This window comes from Capra hircus, chromosome 24 (genome assembly GCF_001704415.2).
Source record: "Capra hircus breed San Clemente chromosome 24, ASM170441v1, whole genome shotgun sequence".
NCBI classification, from domain to species: Eukaryota; Metazoa; Chordata; class Mammalia; order Artiodactyla; family Bovidae; genus Capra; species Capra hircus.
Window position 1 is genome coordinate 14,057,606 of NC_030831.1, and position 18,282 is coordinate 14,075,887.

At 37.5% G+C, this 18,282-nt stretch overlaps 1 protein-coding gene across 4 annotated transcripts in view; it reads right to left on the minus strand.

Annotated features, from left to right (window-relative positions):
- The window catches only part of PIK3C3 (phosphatidylinositol 3-kinase catalytic subunit type 3), a 159,844-nt gene continuing 141,872 nt past the window's right edge, over positions 311-18,282 (minus strand). Inside the window, exons 22-25 of one of the 4 annotated variants that reach the window (XM_005696968.3) lie at positions 17,938-18,106; positions 10,872-10,962; positions 6,310-6,435; positions 311-675 (exon numbers count right to left, since the gene is read on the minus strand). In XM_005696968.3, coding sequence (XP_005697025.1) covers positions 661-675; positions 6,310-6,435; positions 10,872-10,962; positions 17,938-18,106 — 401 coding nt within the window. In that variant the 3' untranslated portion in view covers positions 311-660. Of the gene's footprint in view, positions 676-6,309; positions 6,436-6,922; positions 9,330-10,871; positions 10,963-17,937; positions 18,107-18,282 lie in introns of those variants that run through there. The other 3 variants (XM_005696969.3, XM_013974301.2, XR_001917180.1) reach the window with 3 other exon arrangements.

Consider the following 18,282-nt stretch of genomic DNA (forward strand, 5'->3'; position numbering starts at 1 on the left):
ATATGTACAACCTAGGAGAAATATGAACTACAAAACAAACAAACAAAATTTCCAGTATTTGTAAGTAAGAAAAAATGGCTGTCTTATTTGAAATATATATAATTCTCAAAAGTATAAAAGCATAGGCTATAACATGTAAAACTTGAAGTATTATAGAGTGGGCAAAAAAAAAAAATAATAATCTGGGGGGGGAGAGGAACAACAGAGAAAGGGAACAAGGGACTGAGAGACAAAGCAAACAAGCACAACCGAGACAGCCCAAATTCATACAACTGCTCTGCTGATATGAAGAGATAAAGAAAGAATAGGCTTTCAAAGTTGAAGACTAAAATGTTTTACTATTTCAACATAAAATTCCTTGAGAACTCTCATAATATGTACATGGTTCTGGAACAAGATTCTTACTTCTTAGCTTATTAACAATGTGTACATTTGCAAATAAATATATACAATACTTCAAACAAACCATTCAAGATTGCATTTAAGCAATGACATCCAAGGAAACAGAATTCAGGCACTGTGAAACACTTAGGATATATGGTATCTTCAGGACTAAATGTTTTCTTCCTTGTTTGACAGTCTTAAGTCTTCATTACACACATGTTGCTTTTAAAGTTGTTTTCTTATGGTGACAATCATCTTGACAGGCCAAACCAAGTTTCATTTTCTCCAGTACTGCAAAAATTAAAAACAACAAAAAGAAAATTAGCTTCTCTATTCACTAAGAAGAGAAACAACAGTTTATAGTCAAAAAACTTAGAATAGGACAAACATGTAATTCTTTAATAGAAAAAGACAAAGAACAACAACAAAAACTTCAGGTAATTCCAGTTTATATGGGCAAATATTTTGGGAAAGGAATGTTTGCTAACTGTAAGCTCAAGATGACTTCATTATTAAACAGCAGACAAATCTAGAACTAGGAAGGCAAAAAGTCCACTGAATTCTTCAGTGATAGATGATTAATATTCTGAGCAATAAGCTTAGTTCTTGGTGCAACATTTTTTAGAGACTGTGAAAACTGTTAATATATTCCACACATTGTGAAGTTAATGCACAATACAGAGTACAGAAATGATTTGCAAAAAAATAAAAGGAAGCAGTGTTGAAAGAACAAAGACCCAGTAAAGAATTTTTTTGGAGTTATTAACAAAGTTTGATGTTATTTGTTAATAACATCATCTTTGATGCTGTTAAAGTGCTGCACTCAATATGCTAGCAAACTTGGAAAACTCAGCAACGGTCACAGGACTCGAAAAGGTCAGTTTTCATTTCAATTCCCAAGGACAATGCCAAAGAATGTTCAAACTACTGCACAATCATGCTTATTTGACATGCTAACAAGGTAATCCTCAAAATCCTTCCAGCTAGGCTTCAACAGTATATGAACCAAGAATTTCCAAATGTACAAACTGGATTTAGAAAAGACAGAGGAACCGGAGATCAAATTGCCAACATCCACTGATTCAAAGAAAAAACAAGAGAATTCCAAGAAAACATCTTCTTCTGCTTCATTGACTGCACTAAAGTCTCTGACAGTGTGGATCACAACAAACGGTGGAAAATTCTTAAAGAGATGGGAACACCAGACCACCTGACTTGCCTCCTGAGAAACCTGTGTGGAGGTCAAGAAGCAACAGTTAGAACTGGACATGGAACAACAGACTGGTTCCAAACTGGGAAGATTACGTTAAGTCTGTATATTGTCACCGTGCTTATTTAACTTCTGTGCAGAGTACATCATGTGAAATGCCGGGCTGGATGAAGCACAAGCTGGAATCAAGACTGCCAGGAGAAATATCAATAACCTCAGATAAGCAAATAACTAAAGAGCCTCTTGATGAAGGTGAAAGAGTGAAAAAATTGGCTTAAAACTCAACATTCAAAAGATGAAGATCATGGCATCTGGTTTTATCACTTCGTGGCAAACAGATGAGGAAAATGTGAAAATGGTGGCTGATTTCATTTTCCTGGGCTTCAAAATCAATGTGGATGGTGATTGTAGCCATGAAATTAAAAGACACTTGCTCCTTGGAAACTTTATGTTTTGATCAATGGAATATTTTACATTTCTGTTCTTTATTCCTAATGGCAAAATAAGGTCCATACAATATAAAATCAGAAATAATGTTCTGATCTCTTCTCCTCTGGGCATCTTTTGCTTCTGTGCCTTCTCAAACTAGATGAGAGAGTACAGCAGTTACAATGGAAACATTCTACACAGGGTTTAAGTACTAAGGTGCGTACATAAAGGTAAAACAGAATATAAATAAAATGAATAAAAGCAAAATAGGAAACTTTCCCCTCAGGACTGAGGCAAAAAATCTAATTCTTTGAGTAGCAGATGAGGCAGATGGCTTGTATATAGAGGCCATGTTGTACCAAAAAACCCCCAAGAACCTTCAATATTGGAATCACATTCAGCAAGGTAAGATGTCATGTTATGGGAGTAACGTAGGACCTGAATTACTTTGGAGGGAGTCCCTGACACATCTCCTAGATGGCAGGAAATGTCAGGCATAATAAACATACTCTTTCCTCCTTTCATGATGTGTGTTTTAATCTCAAGTGTGAGAGTGTGTGTGTATAGCTGGCTTCTCTTCATCAAAGGTGCACTGGGGCTGCACATTCCTGTGACCTTCTGCTGGGCCCTGTGCTCTTCCTCCTTGAATACCAAAGGGGCTAAGGAAGGGTTAGTGCCAGATGGACTGCAGTGGGATGGGCTCTTAGTATGCTGAGCTGGAACTCACCTAAAATTTCCAATCTGTTCATAAATTTTTACATTTAGTGTGCCAAAAATACATCTCTAACCTGAATCTATATTTATGTAATGAGATTTAATATGTATTAAGATTAATGCAAATCATCCCCCACCCCTTTCTCCAGACTTTTACCATCAATCAACAAAGAGAGACAGACAGGAAAAAGCAGAAACTAGAAGAAAATGGGCTGCAATATGAGATATTTCCATTGAAAGGCATAGTTTTAGAGCAGGAAGTGGCCCAAACTAAGTGGTCTCCACCTTTTTGCACAGACAAGACTAGAAAGCCCTATAAGATAATTCTGAAAGGAAGAAGAGCTCTGATGATGCAATTTTAAAGACAATGACCCAAATAAAAGTGGTTTTCAGTGGAAAATTTCCACCACTAGTAGGTGGGTGTTGCTAGGCAACAAATATTGCAGTGTTTAATCTCAACCCTTCCTAGCAAATGGCATGATAGAATAAAATAAGCCTTTCAGCATGTCAATATAGCACCTGTATCTGGCAATTTTTCAGTTGTTTTTAAGAATATTTCTTTAATGCAGGAAGAACTTCTGTTAACATGTCTACCTCCATTTTATAAAAACTGGGTTCTATAATCCATAATGATTAATAGGAATGCACTAAAATTAGCATAAAATCAATTAGCAAAATGCATCCTTATAATAAATGCTGAGTGACAATGAAAGATGTTGATCATCAAACCTTGAGTGTGCATGTGATTTACTAGGATCAATACTTAGAAAATGCATATGTAAGAATGTGAATTTCAAAGGAGTAAATACATTCCCTCAGGGATTAGTTAAGAAACAACTATGCATGTATGTAATTTTATAATCTGAAAAGACTTAGGTGAGGTTAAGACATTGTTTGGACTTCCCTGGTGACTCAGAGGTTAAAGCGTCTGCCTCCAATGCAGGAGACCCGGGTTCAACCCCTGGGTTCGATCCCTGGGTCAGGAAGATCCCCTGGAGAAGGAAATGGCAACCCACTCCAGTATTCTTGCCTGGAGAATCCAATGGTTGGAGGAGCCTGGTAGGCTACAGTCCATGGGGTCACAAAGAGTTGGGTACAACTGAGTGACTTCACTTTCACTAAGACCTTCTTTAGTGTCTCTGGTACCTTTCAATACCTAAGCAAGTTCCAAATAGAATTAATGTCTTAATGTTACTCATATTGATATTGTTTGTTGTATAACAGTATGAATACAGGTGACATTAAAAAAAATTGTTTATTATTAATTTATTTTTTGGCTGTGCAGGTCTTCGTTGCTGCATGGACTTTTCTCTAGCTGTGTGTGGGGTCCGGGGGAGGGACTACCTTCTAGTTGCGGTGTTTGGGTTTCTCACTGTGGTGGCTGCCCTTGTGCAGCACGGGCTCTCCGGCATGGGGGCTTCAGTAGTTACAGCTCCCAGGCTCTTGAGCACAGGCTCAGCAGTTATGGTGCATGGGCTTAGTTGCTCCGCACCATGTGGGATCTCCTCAGATCAGGGATCCAACCTTTGTCTCCTGCACTGGGAGGCAGATCCTTTACCACTGAGCCACCAGGGAAGCCCTCACAGATGAGGATATTTAAAGAAACTTGAAAGACAAGCATGAGCATTTTCAAGTTAACTTCCTGAGATAAAGAACTTGGGATTCTTGTGAATCACTATGTTGCACACCTGAAACATTTAAACACTGTAAGTCAACTATATCAATTTTATAATAAATAAAAAATTAAAAAAGTATATCAGATTCTGATAAAGAAGACTTAAGCTTGATAAGCTAGAAAGTAATCTAGCTTATCACTGGTTGGATATGGGGGTCAGAAGATCTGGTTTCAAGCCTTGATTCTGCCTCTCATTAAGACACATGAAGTTGGCTAAGTCATTATACCTTTTTGGACTTTTTCCCCTTACAGTTCTAAAATATTCTGCTGTGCTGTATGTTGATCCAGGTCTGCCACTAACTAGCTTGGTGACTTTGACAAGTCACTCAACTTACGCTCTGAGTCACAGTTTACTCTCTTGAGAAGTGATGACGATTAATGGCAGGTACAGCAAAACTTGAGTTGGCACTTATAATAAAATATGACTCAGACTGGTGTTCAGAGACAAGAAACATTTTTTGTCACGAGAGAGAAAGAATATCAGCTAACATTTATAGGAAAAAAATTTCCCTTATATTCATTAGATATTTCTTAAGTGTTTAAAGGCACTGTGCTTCTGGGTCATTGATACATATCCCAGTCTTCAAGAAGCTTGCATTTTAGGAGTTATAAGGTGATTCAAATATTTATAATAGAAAATAAAATGTAAGTGCAACTCATAATAAAAGTACAAAGTACTATTAATATTCAGAGGAAGATGATCCACAGTGGCGTGAATAGATCTTGGAAGGACAGGTTGGATTTTAGCAAGCAGGCATTTATAGGAGATTCATTATTAAGGAGACAGATATTCTGGGCTGAAGAAAAGAGCTAAGTAGCCAGAGAAATGGAAGAGAACAAAAATATTGAGAAAAAGAGAGTATTCAGGGAATAGCTTAGAAAGAAGCTTAGAACACAACAATCTGGAAGGCCCTGAATTGCTAGACTGGACATCACTTATAGGCAACGGGGAAACACTTTTCATATGTAAATTATAAAAAAAAAAGGTGAAGCGGTATTTTGTGAAGATATATCTGATTGGAATATTTAGAATAAAGATAAGAATCCTGAGAGAAAAAAAAAATACTAAAAGCAGTTATGAAGGATTTTAGTTACCCAAAGTACTGTAAAATGAAAAACTAGGTCAAAATGTCAATAGTGGGAAATGACAGAAAATGATAATTAAAAAACAGTTAAAGAAACTCACAAGGCTTGGTGACATCCTGTATGCTGGGTGAGGGAGAAGTTAAAACAGACAAGCTTTGAGCTTGCAGTAGTCAACTTATCATTAACTAAACGTGTAAAGTGAGGAAGGAGTTCGCAGGAGGATGTGGGAGAGGAAAGCGGCCTCATTTTTCTGTTTGCTAACCACTTACATCATTATCCTCATTATGAAATTCAAACTTAAAATAGGTTCCAAATCTGTGGTTTATCATCAAGGCTAGTGTAAAAAAGTCTTCCCTCAAACAACTGTAGAAGAGTCTGCTAACCGGTAAGTCTACAGATAGACCCTTCTGTGTGTGCTACGTATGCCATCACTTTTCTCAGCTTCTAACCTCTTTTCCTAGCAATTCACCATTTATCAAACCCAACAAGTGTCCAAGTCTCATTTGTCAAGGCCTTCACCAGGCCCAAGATCATTCTCAAGAAGAATTTATAGCTACCACTGACTAAAACATACAGATATACCTATGCTGATGCTCCGCAATTTAGTTACTAAGAATATTTCAGTGGAATGTTTTAGAGTTATTAGTGCATCAAACACATTCACGTTGGAAGGGTGGTGAGATGTCAAGTAGGCTTGACAAAAAAAAATCAGAGAAGACATGTCATTTGCAGAGAAAGGCACGGTTCTGAGAGAATTCTACAGGAGAACATGGAGACGCTGAGATGAATGCCCTGCCATCAGAGAACTTACCTGGGCAAACTTGTGAATCTGTTCCACCACTGCAGCAAAGAGAGCATGGACACTTTCATCAATCAGACTCTGCATGTAATGCACTGCCTCTTCGTCAGACAGGTCTAAACGAAATTTATCCTGAACCTATAAGGTCACAGTCTATTAGCTTTTGAATAAAGAAGAACATAACATTTTGAAGAGACAAGAACAGACACAGATATTATTACAATGACTTATTTTTACACTTGATACTACACTTGATCTTAGCCAAAAGGCCGAGAAGCGATGGCAACCCACTTCAGTACTATTGCCTGGAAAATCCCATGGACAGAGGAGCCTGGTAGGCTACAGTCTATGCGGTCGCGAAGAGTCAGACACGACTGAGCGACTTCACTTCTATTTTTACAGCAAAGAAATGGTTCATAACCTATACGGAGTTCTGAATACTATTCTCCTGAATGTGTAACTTTACTTTTTGCTATATGCTCTTTATATCACCCTATCTTGGTTGTTTGTAAATTTTTTTTCTGATAAATATTAACAAAGTGAACAGAAAATAATTCTGTTCAGCGCTGCAAATTTAAAAACAGACAAAAAGTAAACTATAAACTAGATCTTCTAAGATGTCTGCTTTCCTATAGGAGTTCCTTATACTTCTGCAAAGAACTACTTCAATATGACCTATAATTTCTAAAGACTGAGGACTTTTTCATTATTTCATATTAAAACATACAGTTAATTCTGAATAGCAATAAGAACTAGAAAGATTAGTAGAGATATATATCAGAATAGTTCCCTAAAACACACAAGCAAATGTTACCAAACGACAGTGTGTTAGAGCTCAGTTGTATCTGACTCTGCGACCCCATGGACTGTAGCCCACCAGGCTCCTCTGTCCATGGAATTCTCTAGGCAATAGCAGGTTGCCATGCCTGACTACTTCATGCTAACACTGTGCAAAGCACCTTACATGCAGTATTTCATTCTACTCTCCGATGGTTCTGAGGTAGATAATATCTCAATCTGTAACACACAGAAACTGAGACAGAGAATTTAGGAAGCCAACCCAGGGACCTTTAACTGATGGTAAATGGCTCACACTTCCAGACGATCTCAGTAACCACTGTACTTACTCCTTTCACCTCTTATAAATGATCCATATAAACTTCTGAAAAGACAGGCTAGAAGAAAATGGGATTTCCAAGTGGATAAAAAGTGGTCCATGTTTAGTATTTCCTTTTAAGTATGGAGTTGAACTACTACAAAATCAGGAAGAAGAAAAGGCAGACAGTACTACAACCCATCACCGATGCAATAAACATGAACTTGGGCAAACTTCGGGAGATGGTGAGAGACAGGGAGGCCTGGTGTGCTGCAGTCCATGGGGTCACATGACTGGGTGACAGAACCACCACCACCACCACCCATGGCCCGCTCAGTGCTCTTTTCCCTTCGCTGCACTGTAAGTATACCAGGTATTCCGACAGCCCTGCAGGCTGAGGAGAGAGAGGTGGAACAAGTGAAGGACAATTTGGTGGAGGGAGATCTAAAGTAAACCTTCAATCAACTCTCTCTCTCATTTCTGGATCCCAGTTGAAGAATTTATTCCATTGTATTCCTTGATTTCTACTTAGGGAGGTCATGTCTGAGAATTTTGTAAATGATTTTTTTAAGGACGTCCAAAACACTATAGGGCAGGAGAATCAAAATAAACCTTTAACCCAATTTGTCAAAGCCTGCATACTTATATAAGTGCTTAAATTACAAACAGAAGATATGTATTTAGTATATAAAGAAAACTGTTATTCACCGAATATGAAGACATTCTTTTTTTATAAGAAAGAAGATTAACTGCATAAAAAAGGTTGATCTGTTATCATACATATTGACTTGTGTTAGGCTACTTGTTATTCTACCCCAGTCCTTTTACCTCTGTGCCTTCCACCCTTCTACAATTTCTCCTCTGACTCCTGGTTATCTCTATCAGCTCCAAAGTCTGTCCGTTTACACCTCATTAGCTAAGGCTGCACTCGAATAAATCTGCAGGGTCCAGGGTCCTTTTTTTTTTTTTAAGAGAAAGACTATAGAGCATTTTATTATATTTTTGTAAATTTTGTGCTATGCGTGCCTTATATTAATGCAAATTAAAATAAACTTAGAGACAGTGTTTTTTAGATACCCAGTGGTTGAACATTTATCAACACTTCACTGGAGCAGCACTCTTGGAACTCTTGGCAAACTGGAAACCCAGATAAGACATATTACTTATCAAGCAAAAGGATGCAAACTTGTAAATCTCAGCCTCTGCACTGTCTTTCAAAGGAGATAAAATACCATTTGTTTGAAATACATGAGTATTACCAAAATGCGACACAAAGTGAGTGAATGTTGGAAAAATGGCACCAACAGACTTGCTCAACACAGAGTTATTACAACCTTCAAAACTTGTAAGGAACACAGTTAACTATGAAGCACAGCAAAATGAGTAGTCAATTTCAAAAAATTAAAAAGAAATGGATATATATGTACTAAAATATGCTATGGAAAAAAGGAAAATGTTGAATGTTGCTATGATTAAACATTTTGAAGATATGCCATAAAGATAGCTGGTAACAAAAGTTTAAACAATAAAATCATGATTTCTTAAAAGGACAAGTTGAAATAAAATATCTAATAAGAAGAAAAACTACATACTGGAAGAAGAAACAAAAAGACTCCATTTGACAACTACCATTAGAACTTTCATAAATGAGTTCTGAACATAAGTGAAGTAAGGCAAGAGTGAACATATGACAGAGATAAATGGGTTTAAAATAAACAGCAACAACAGATCCTAAAAATAGTAACACACATATAGGCACACAAAAGCAACAACATTTGAAATCTGGTGCAGTCATCTGTCTTGAAATTTTCATCAACTACTTATGTTTCTTGATGAATGACCTGAAGTTGAAAAAAATTACCCACATCAAAACCTAGTGTGATAAGTAGTCCATTTCCTAGTTTGGCCAGGGTTGGGAGTTTTGAAACAGTGCTTCCTAGAAAATAATAAATGAAATCCTAAAAACAGCATAATTTTCTTAAATGTTAAACAATAAGATTTACATTAAAATCCCTCTCACTGCCAAAGGCTCATAAAATTAAGTAAAAGAGAATAGCTTCATTCATGTTTAAAATTATATAAATATTCTTGTACCTTTCAAATCCATACTGAAATACTAATGTCCAATGTAATAGTATCAGTAAGCGGACTTTTTGAAAGGTACTTAGATTATGAGGATGGAGCCCTCATGAATGATTAGTGTTCTTATAAAGAGACACCAAAGAGATTCCTGGCACCTTCCACCCTAAGAAGTGCCCTCTGACCCCAAAGGGGCTTTAACTTGACCATTCTGGCACCCTGGACTAGTATTTAGAGTTCTCAGAAGCATAAGAAATAAATTTCTGTTGTTTACAAGCTATCTAGTGTCTGGTATTTTGTTATATTGATATATGTAGCAGCCCAAATGGACCAAGACAATGTTCAACCCACGGAGGTATGTTTCTGATAATGCTGAGTCAGTTACATCAGAACTTAGAGCTTTTAGTGAGAAATATTATTTACAACCACCAGAAAAATTCCATCTTACAACTTTAGTAGTTGTATACTTCTATAAGTTAAAAAGCTATATTATCTTTGAAGCTTATTATTAATAAGCCTTCTGCTATTTAAGATCATTTTATGTTATCTTTGGATAAATAAAATGTGTTATATACACCCCCCCTCAGTGGCTCTGGTAAAGAATTTGCCTGCTATGTAAGAGACCTGAGTTTAATCCCTGGGTTGGGAAGATCCCCTGGAGAAGGGAAAGGCTACCCACTCTAGTATTCTGGCCTGGAGAATTCCAAGGACTCTATAGTCCATGGGGTCACAAAGAGTTGGACACGACTGAGTGACTTTCACTTTCAGTGAATCAGAGCCAGAAATTAATTTGAATTAAAAAAAAATCTTCAAATTTGTTACTCCTTTCTCTCATCTCTCACTGTATCTCAGGGTAAGATAGTTCAGAATAACTGCTCATCTATGTGGAAACTTTCTTTCATGCTTCTCTTTGCAGATTAAGTTAAAAGCAGGTCTCTACTCTCTTTACACAGTAAGAAACCCCTGTTACCAAGGGTATGAATGGAAAAGTTAAAGAACAACTGTTTTCTTCTATATACTATTATAATATTTTGTTTCTGATTCTTAGCATGCTTGGTCTGTGAGTACCAGGAAGCAGGTATCTTAGTAGGAATATTAAAGAGAAGCTAAATTTTTAGGACAAAGAGTAAGGGTGGTGATAGTAAGCTTCCTCTTGATATAGTGAGCTCCTCATGTGACTGTGGGCATAAACAGGGAAGGGGATAAAACTAGTTGCAGAGGGCTTGAGAGAGTCTGTCATATTCTAAAATGTGAAAAAGAAATATACACAAGTTCTCTTTCTTAATTTACATTACTTAAGAGTCTAGGGGTCGCGACAAGGGGAAATGGGTTGTTAAAACCCTGATACTTCTTAAGTATGAAAAGTAGACTATGATATCTGAGGATATATGAAAATTACCTTTTTTACAGTTTTATCTGGTTCAAGAGCAATATCTGGAATGTTTGCATCCACCATCAAGGAAAACAAATTCAAAATAAGATTAGAATACCTAAAGAAGAATGGGAAAAAACAGCAATGTATTAGAATTTTGCCTTTCTGATATTAAGAACACTCTTACAAGTAGTAGTATTTAGATTTTTATAATGATTACTATTACTCCTATGGAAAATAGAATGTACGCTTATTCACCAGTTGTCTCAATGAAAAGCAAGACTTGAAAACGTATCTTATTCTAGGGCCTTGATATAATACCACTTCTAGGTCTCCCAATAGGGAACACACCTTTGGAATAACCATCTAATAATGACATTTTTTTTTTTCATTTTTTAGTAAGTATATTCTTTTCAGAAGGGATCTAATGGGGAATCCACTTTATACCATTAATTACATTTTACTAAGGAATGAAGATCTGTCTTTGCTCAATGAAGACAAGAATCTGCTACCTTAAGACTACCTCAGTGTGTCATGGGTAATGAGTGAAGGGGTAATGTGACTCCATCTGCTATCTTAAGATTATCTTGGTGTGTCATGGGTAATGAGTGAAAGGAAACAGTGTGACTCCATTCATGAGTCATAAGTATCCTCCAGGGACACTAATCCCACCATCTTAGAAAATACAGTGACTGGTCTCGTTATAAGCATCCTAAATGGAGGAGAAAATAGCTCATACTCTTCTACACTAAAAATATACAAGATATCTAAATCATTTCACCTTTGGAGTATGTGGACCCCTGTAGGAAGGGTTATCCTCATCAATGCTCAAACTTTTCATCTTCCTCTAAACAAAGAGAAAGTATGTTACTATTCCAAATGTTCATTACTAGAGGTGGAGCTGTATGGGAAAAGGTGTCAGTAAGTGTCCACTGGGCACAGGCCACCTCCTGCTCAGAACACCCTCCTCTTGGACAGTTATGCCCTGAGTGGTAATGCAGCACTGCAGTGATAAAAGGAGGCCATCTGACTTTGGGGATGGATGTGAGCAAAAAATTTAGTTTTAGACAACAAAGGTTTTTAGCTGGTCTTGGTAAAAAGTTCTGGATCTGTTCCCCCTAAACTGAAACCACGCAGTTGCAAAGAGCTAAACACTACTTAGCAACTAAACTATACATATGTTGTGCTTTGCTTAGTCACTCAGTCATGCCCAACTCTTTGCGACCACACTGTCCGCCAGGTTCCTTTGTCCATGGGATTCTCCAGGCAAGAATACTGGAGTGGGTTGCCAGTTCCTTCTCCAGGGGATCTTCCTGGACCAGGAACCAAACCTGGGTCTTCCATACTGAAGGCAGAATGGAAGTACTCTGATGGTAAAGAATCTGCCTGCAGTATGGAAGACCCAGGTTTGTGAAAGTGAAAGAGGAGAGTGAAAAAGTTGGCTTAAAGCTCAACATTCAGAAAACGAAGATCATGGCATCCGTCCCATCACTTCAGGGGAAATAGATGGGGAAACAGTGGAAACAGTGGCAGACTTTATTTTTGGGGGCTCCAAAATCACTGCAGATGGTGACTGCAGCCATGAAATTAAAAGACACTTACTCCTTGGAAGAAAAGTTATGAGCAACCTAGATAGTATATTCAAAAGCAGAGACATTACTTTGCCGATTAAGGTCCGTCTAGTCAAGGCTATGATTTTTCCAGTAGTCATGTATGGATGTGAGAGTTGGACTGTGAAGAAGGTTGAGCACCGAAGAATTGATGCTTCTGAACTGTGGTGTTGGAGAAGACTCTTGAGAGACCCTTGGACTGCAAGGAGATCCAACCAGTCCATTCTGAAGGAGATCAACCCTGGGATTTCTTTGGAAGGAATGATGCTGAAGCTGAAATTCCAGTACTTTGGCCACCTCATGCGAAGAGTTGACTCACTAGAAAAGACTCTGATGCTGGGAGGGATTGGGGGCAGGAGAATAAGGGGACGACAGAGGATGAGATGGCTGGATAGCATCACTGACTTGATGGATGTGAGTCTGAGTGAACTCCGGAGTTGGTGATGGACAGGGAGGCCTGGCGTGCTGCGATTCATGGGGTCGCAAAGAGTCGGACAGGACTGAGCGACTGAACTGAAATGAACTGATATATATACACAGACTTTGTTCCTCTCTCTCTATATATATATATAGGAACAAAGAAAGATTTTTAGGAATGAAGTCATGGTCAAATATAAGAAAGATTTTTAGGAACAAAGTCATGGTCAACTGTGTCAAAGCTTCAAGGAAGCAAAGTGGCCACTAGATTCGCTATAGGTAACTGTTTATTTTAAGAAAATTAGTTTCAATAGCAGAGCAGGACTGGAAGACTTACTGGAGAAGGCTGAGGAAGAAAGGAGGCAAGTAAGTGGAGACACTGAGAACTTTTAAAAATAGATGTACTGAGGAGAGTGAAGAAATAGGGCAGCAGTACAATGTTAGCAATATCCCGGTTTTCTCCCCACTATTACTGGAAGCCAGTGGCACTCACCTAGCTGTGGCAGTTAAGAGGGATTACAGTTTAAGGCTGTAAAATTCAATGGGGGAAGGAAGAAAGTGAGAATTCAGGTATATTATATACAGGGTATATGAGACTGGGTAATGAGACTGACATTGAAGACATGGAGGAATGAAAAGAGCTGTAAGGACAGACAGTGTGCTGCTCAGACAGTGAAAAGCACTGGATCAAGAGTTTGAAGGGCTAACTTGACTCTTAATGAGAGGGAGTGGCCAAGGCTGGCTTTACATGAGAACCAGGCCCTGAAAGGCCAGGTCACGGCTGCACCATTTATGCAGATGTTAAGTCACAGCAGCAGGCCTGAAGAAGACAAGAATGGAAGTTTTCAGTGGAGGAGAATGACAGGGAAATAGGCAGTTGATGGTTAGCAGCAGGTAATTTATCTGGTTTCATGGTGTGCATCTATGCTTTTGTTAAGAAGGCCAGAAAAGAAAGGTTCAGAAACGGCATTTCGGAGCAGGAAGGCATCAAGACCTTCTTTAAGCTCTGCGGTTTGTAGGAAATGGATACAGCAGAGGGTCCATGGAGAAGGCTGTAAGGACTCAAGGCACCAGGAACTTCTTTAAGCTCTGCGGTTTGTAGGAAATGGATACAGCAGAGGGTCCATGGAGAAGGCTGTAAGGACTCAAGGCACCAGGAACTTCTTAAGCTCTGTGGTTTGTAGGAAATGGATACAGCAGAGGGTCCATGGAGAAGGCTGTAAGGACTGCAAGGCACCAGGATCTTTTTTAAGCTCTATGGTTTCTAGGAAAGGGATACAGAAGAGGGTCCATGGAGAAGGCTGTAAGGACTGTGGTGTCAGTAGGATACAACAAACTGCCATGCATTAGGTTATGAAAACAATGATACTCTTTTAGTGAATCCTTAATAATTCATGCTCTGCTTTGTTGACTATATAGGATTTTTCCCAGTCTTGCCATAGGGGAAATCTCAGAAATCTACCACAGGATAACTCAAGGGGAGGAATGCAAGGCTCAGTTGTTTTTTGTGTGTGTGTGTGTGTGTGCTCTTTATTTTTTATTATAATCTTTTTTACTTTACAATACTGTATTGGTTTTGCCATGCATTGACATAAATCCGCTACGAGTGTACATGAGTTCTCAAACCTAGCTACCCATTAAATTCACCTGGGAAGTTTCTTTAAAAATACCAGTGCCTGGGCCAAGTCCCAGGCCGACTGAAACTGATGGGCTGCAACTGTTTTGGCCTCTCCTCCCCAACAAAGATCCCCAGTGATTCTCATGCACAGCTAGGATCTATGTTAAAATGTTTGCCTTTATTATAGTCCAATATGTGTCCCTTTTGTAAAAGGCACATATTAATGTTTCTGGATTATCTGTTGGTATAAATGTAACTAGGCTTTCTAGGTGCTCAGTGGTAAAGAATCTGCCTGCCAGTACAGGAGATGCAAGAGACGTGTGTTCAATCTCTGGGTCAGGAAAAACCCCTGGAGTAGGAAATGGCAAGCCACTCCAGTATTCTTGCCTAGAAAAGTCCATGGATAGAGGAGCCTGGTGGGCTACAGTCATGAGATTGCAAAGAGTCGGACAGGACTGAACATACACACATATATACATATATGAAACCACCCATGCTTCTATTATTATGGCAAAGGGAAACAATTTAAATAAATATAAAGTGGAATATTTTCTATGAAGCTTAAACATCCAATTACTTTGCGGATTATTTGTCACTACATTTCAACTGTATTAATCTTTTACATCTGTTGCCATTAACCTACATTTTCTATTTAAAACAGAACCAGTGACAACAAACAGAAATTAAACATTAGTTATTCAAATCCTATCGAGAAAAACAGATTTACGGTTACTAAAAATCTTTAAAACCATTATCAAAAGAAAATACAAGGATACGGTTTAAAAAATGAGAGTGAGAAAAGTGCAAAACCAAGTCTAGGCAAAGACGTAAAGATGGATGTGATATAAATAAGATTTTGATAAAGTAGAAGGTTAAGCACAGTGTTCAAGGAAAACATACTCCTTCTCTTACCCATGTTTATACCAATCATCAAGTTACTCATTGACTATACAAAGATGGTCTAGATTTTTCAGTAAAAATCTTCAATACTAAGAATAAAAATCATTAACTACATCAAGTGAGGTTCTTATAGCATTTCAGAGGTCTGCTTCCCCTACAGTTAATCCTTTTTGCATGCAGTGAATATCAGAGTAGAATTCTATAAAAATATTTCTTTAATAAGTGTACTAGTTCCAGGAGGGAAAAAAAAATGAGGTTAAAAATGAAAAGTAGTGTGATGCACAGATTCACTATTTGGTGACGTAAGACATCTTCTAAGACAGTGTGAGAATTTTGCTTGATACAGCAAAATGCATTCCTAACTTCAGTATTTTTACTGAAAAGTTCAGGCTCTCTTTGTATCACCAGTGTCTAGCATGGTGTTTGGCATAAACATGGATTAAGAGAAGTTTACGTTTTCCTTCAATACTTAATATTTACAATGTTTGAGCATTACTACTGCTGCCATAAGAGTATTCAAAAAATAAAATTTCCAATTCATTATTGGTATAACAATGCATTTTGTTACATGAAAATCACTCAATAAAATGTGTTCTGGCATCTGTATAACTATAACCATTCATAACTTAGTTCAAATGAGATTGCTTGCTTTATATGGTCACAGTGTATTCAATGATTTCTTATTGATTAGCAATCAACAAAAACCATGAAAAGAACAAGAACAAGGTTGACACCCTAATAATAAGTGTGTCAACTATTCTTGTAAATAAACTTTTGGCTATCTGGCTAATTCTTATGTCCGAAAGGAAATTTTTACTAATAGAAGCATATTCTAAAATACAACATTAAAAAATAAATGTTGACAAAAACATTAAGGCCCAGCTAATTTTAACACTGAAATTGCTGAAAATAAAAAATTAAAACTATATTCATGAAGACTTAACATAAAATGAGGCAGATTAGTCTTCATGATTTTTCTTAGTAGTGAGAAAGTTAACTTTGGCTCTGCACAAACAATCTGCCTCTATTTTCTCATTTTGCTGAATTGCTACTAATCCATTATCAATGAAAGTTTATAAAGCTCATTGTTTTCTTTCTGCTTTCAGTAAGGTAGAGCAACTTTGATACTTCTATAGTTATCATTTCATATTATCTTGTCTGTCTCCTCACTGAGATTGCCAAACTTTCATCTAGCTATGACTATTTTAAATTAAAAATTCCAAGTATTAAAGTGGAACTTTCATCTCTGAAAGTGCTTCTGCATCATCAGGCACTGATCTTCTCATTATTCTTTCAGCATTTCTAGAAAGTAAAACTGGGCCACTCTACCACCCAAAGGATAATAGTGTGGCTGTCTGTAAAATGTACATTAAAATCTGTGACAGCAGTAGAGCCTGAGTTAACAGTGAAGGCCTAGTGAGCCACTGTAAAGATGAAACTCATTAATATAGGACAGCCATTCACCTGGGACCAGTAGCATCAATATGACCTGGTAACATGGCTTCACTCAAGATATGAGCAGGAATTTTCATACAATTATTGAAGGTTTTTATTCAACACACATATTCTGAGTGTCCATAAACTGAAGTTACAAAGACAGAAAAGACAGCGCCCACGTGCAGAGGCAACTCATTTCTACTGGTTATATATTCACCTGGAAGAGAATACAGGTGGTCTCCCAAGCCGGGATTTTTCTGGTGGATTAAGAATATTCATTTTGCATTAGTTAGGTTAAAAATGGAGTTAGGGTGAAATGATTCGTCATTTTTGACTAATTATCAGAGCAAAGTCCTGAATGTAACAAACATGACTTTTAATTTATCTTTTTCCTGATGATACATGATGTTCAGTCCTAAGTAAATTTGGATGAAGGAAGCAGAGATACAATGGCCTTGGGAAAAAAAGGATAGAGAAAAAAATTAAAAGCTTTTTTTTTAAAGAAGAATGACTGATGTGGTACTAAAGACAGACAAAACCATATGCAACATTTATTCAATTGTTTAACAAACCTCAGAATGTTTCTCAAAACTAAAACTAAGGCTGATTAAAGAATAAAAATTATCTAAATAATCATTCCAAGTTAGCTAAATGGTTCATTCTTGTGTAATGTCAACCTCCTTGGGATTTGGTGGGATTTAGCAGTCAGATAATTAGTGAGAAAGCAAGAAATTGTCTTTTTCCTTTGAAATCAGACTGCTTATCAAAACAGTCATCAAATATACATTAACAAATACTGTTGCCTGTGTCATTCGGAAAAAGAAAGATGATAAAAAAATGTACTGTTATTGTTTTAGTCTCTAAGTCATGTCCAACTCTTCAGTGACCCCATGGACTATAGCTCTCCAGGCTCCTCTATCCATGGGATTTCCCAGGCAGAATACTTCATTCTCCAGAGGTTCTTCCCAGCCCAGGGACTGAACCCACATCTCCTGCATTGGCAGGAGGATTCTTTACCACGGAACCACCAGGGAATACATTTAAACAAATATTTTTCTTGATCTGTGAAATGAATTTACCAAAATTCTCTACATCAAACAAATCAACTTACCTTCGAAGGTGGAGAAAAGCTGTGTAACACTGTTTTCGGAACTCTTGATACTGTTCACTCTGTGTGCCTCCCATTCCTTCCACCATTTCTTTATTCAGCTTCATTGGAGGAGGAAGAGGCTTTGGATCTCGACCCAAAATATATCCAAAGTCTATGTGGAAGAGTTTGCCTGGATGTTGATAAGAAACTCATTTGTTTCCAGAATCTTGTATGTATCTCACAATTGGTAAAGCAGTGTCTCTTCATAAAGAATATTAGTTCATGATGAAGTCCATTAAATTGTTTGATACTGTAACTCAAGACTTAGGAGTAGCCTTCAGAGCATATTTTAGCTCCTTGAAGCTC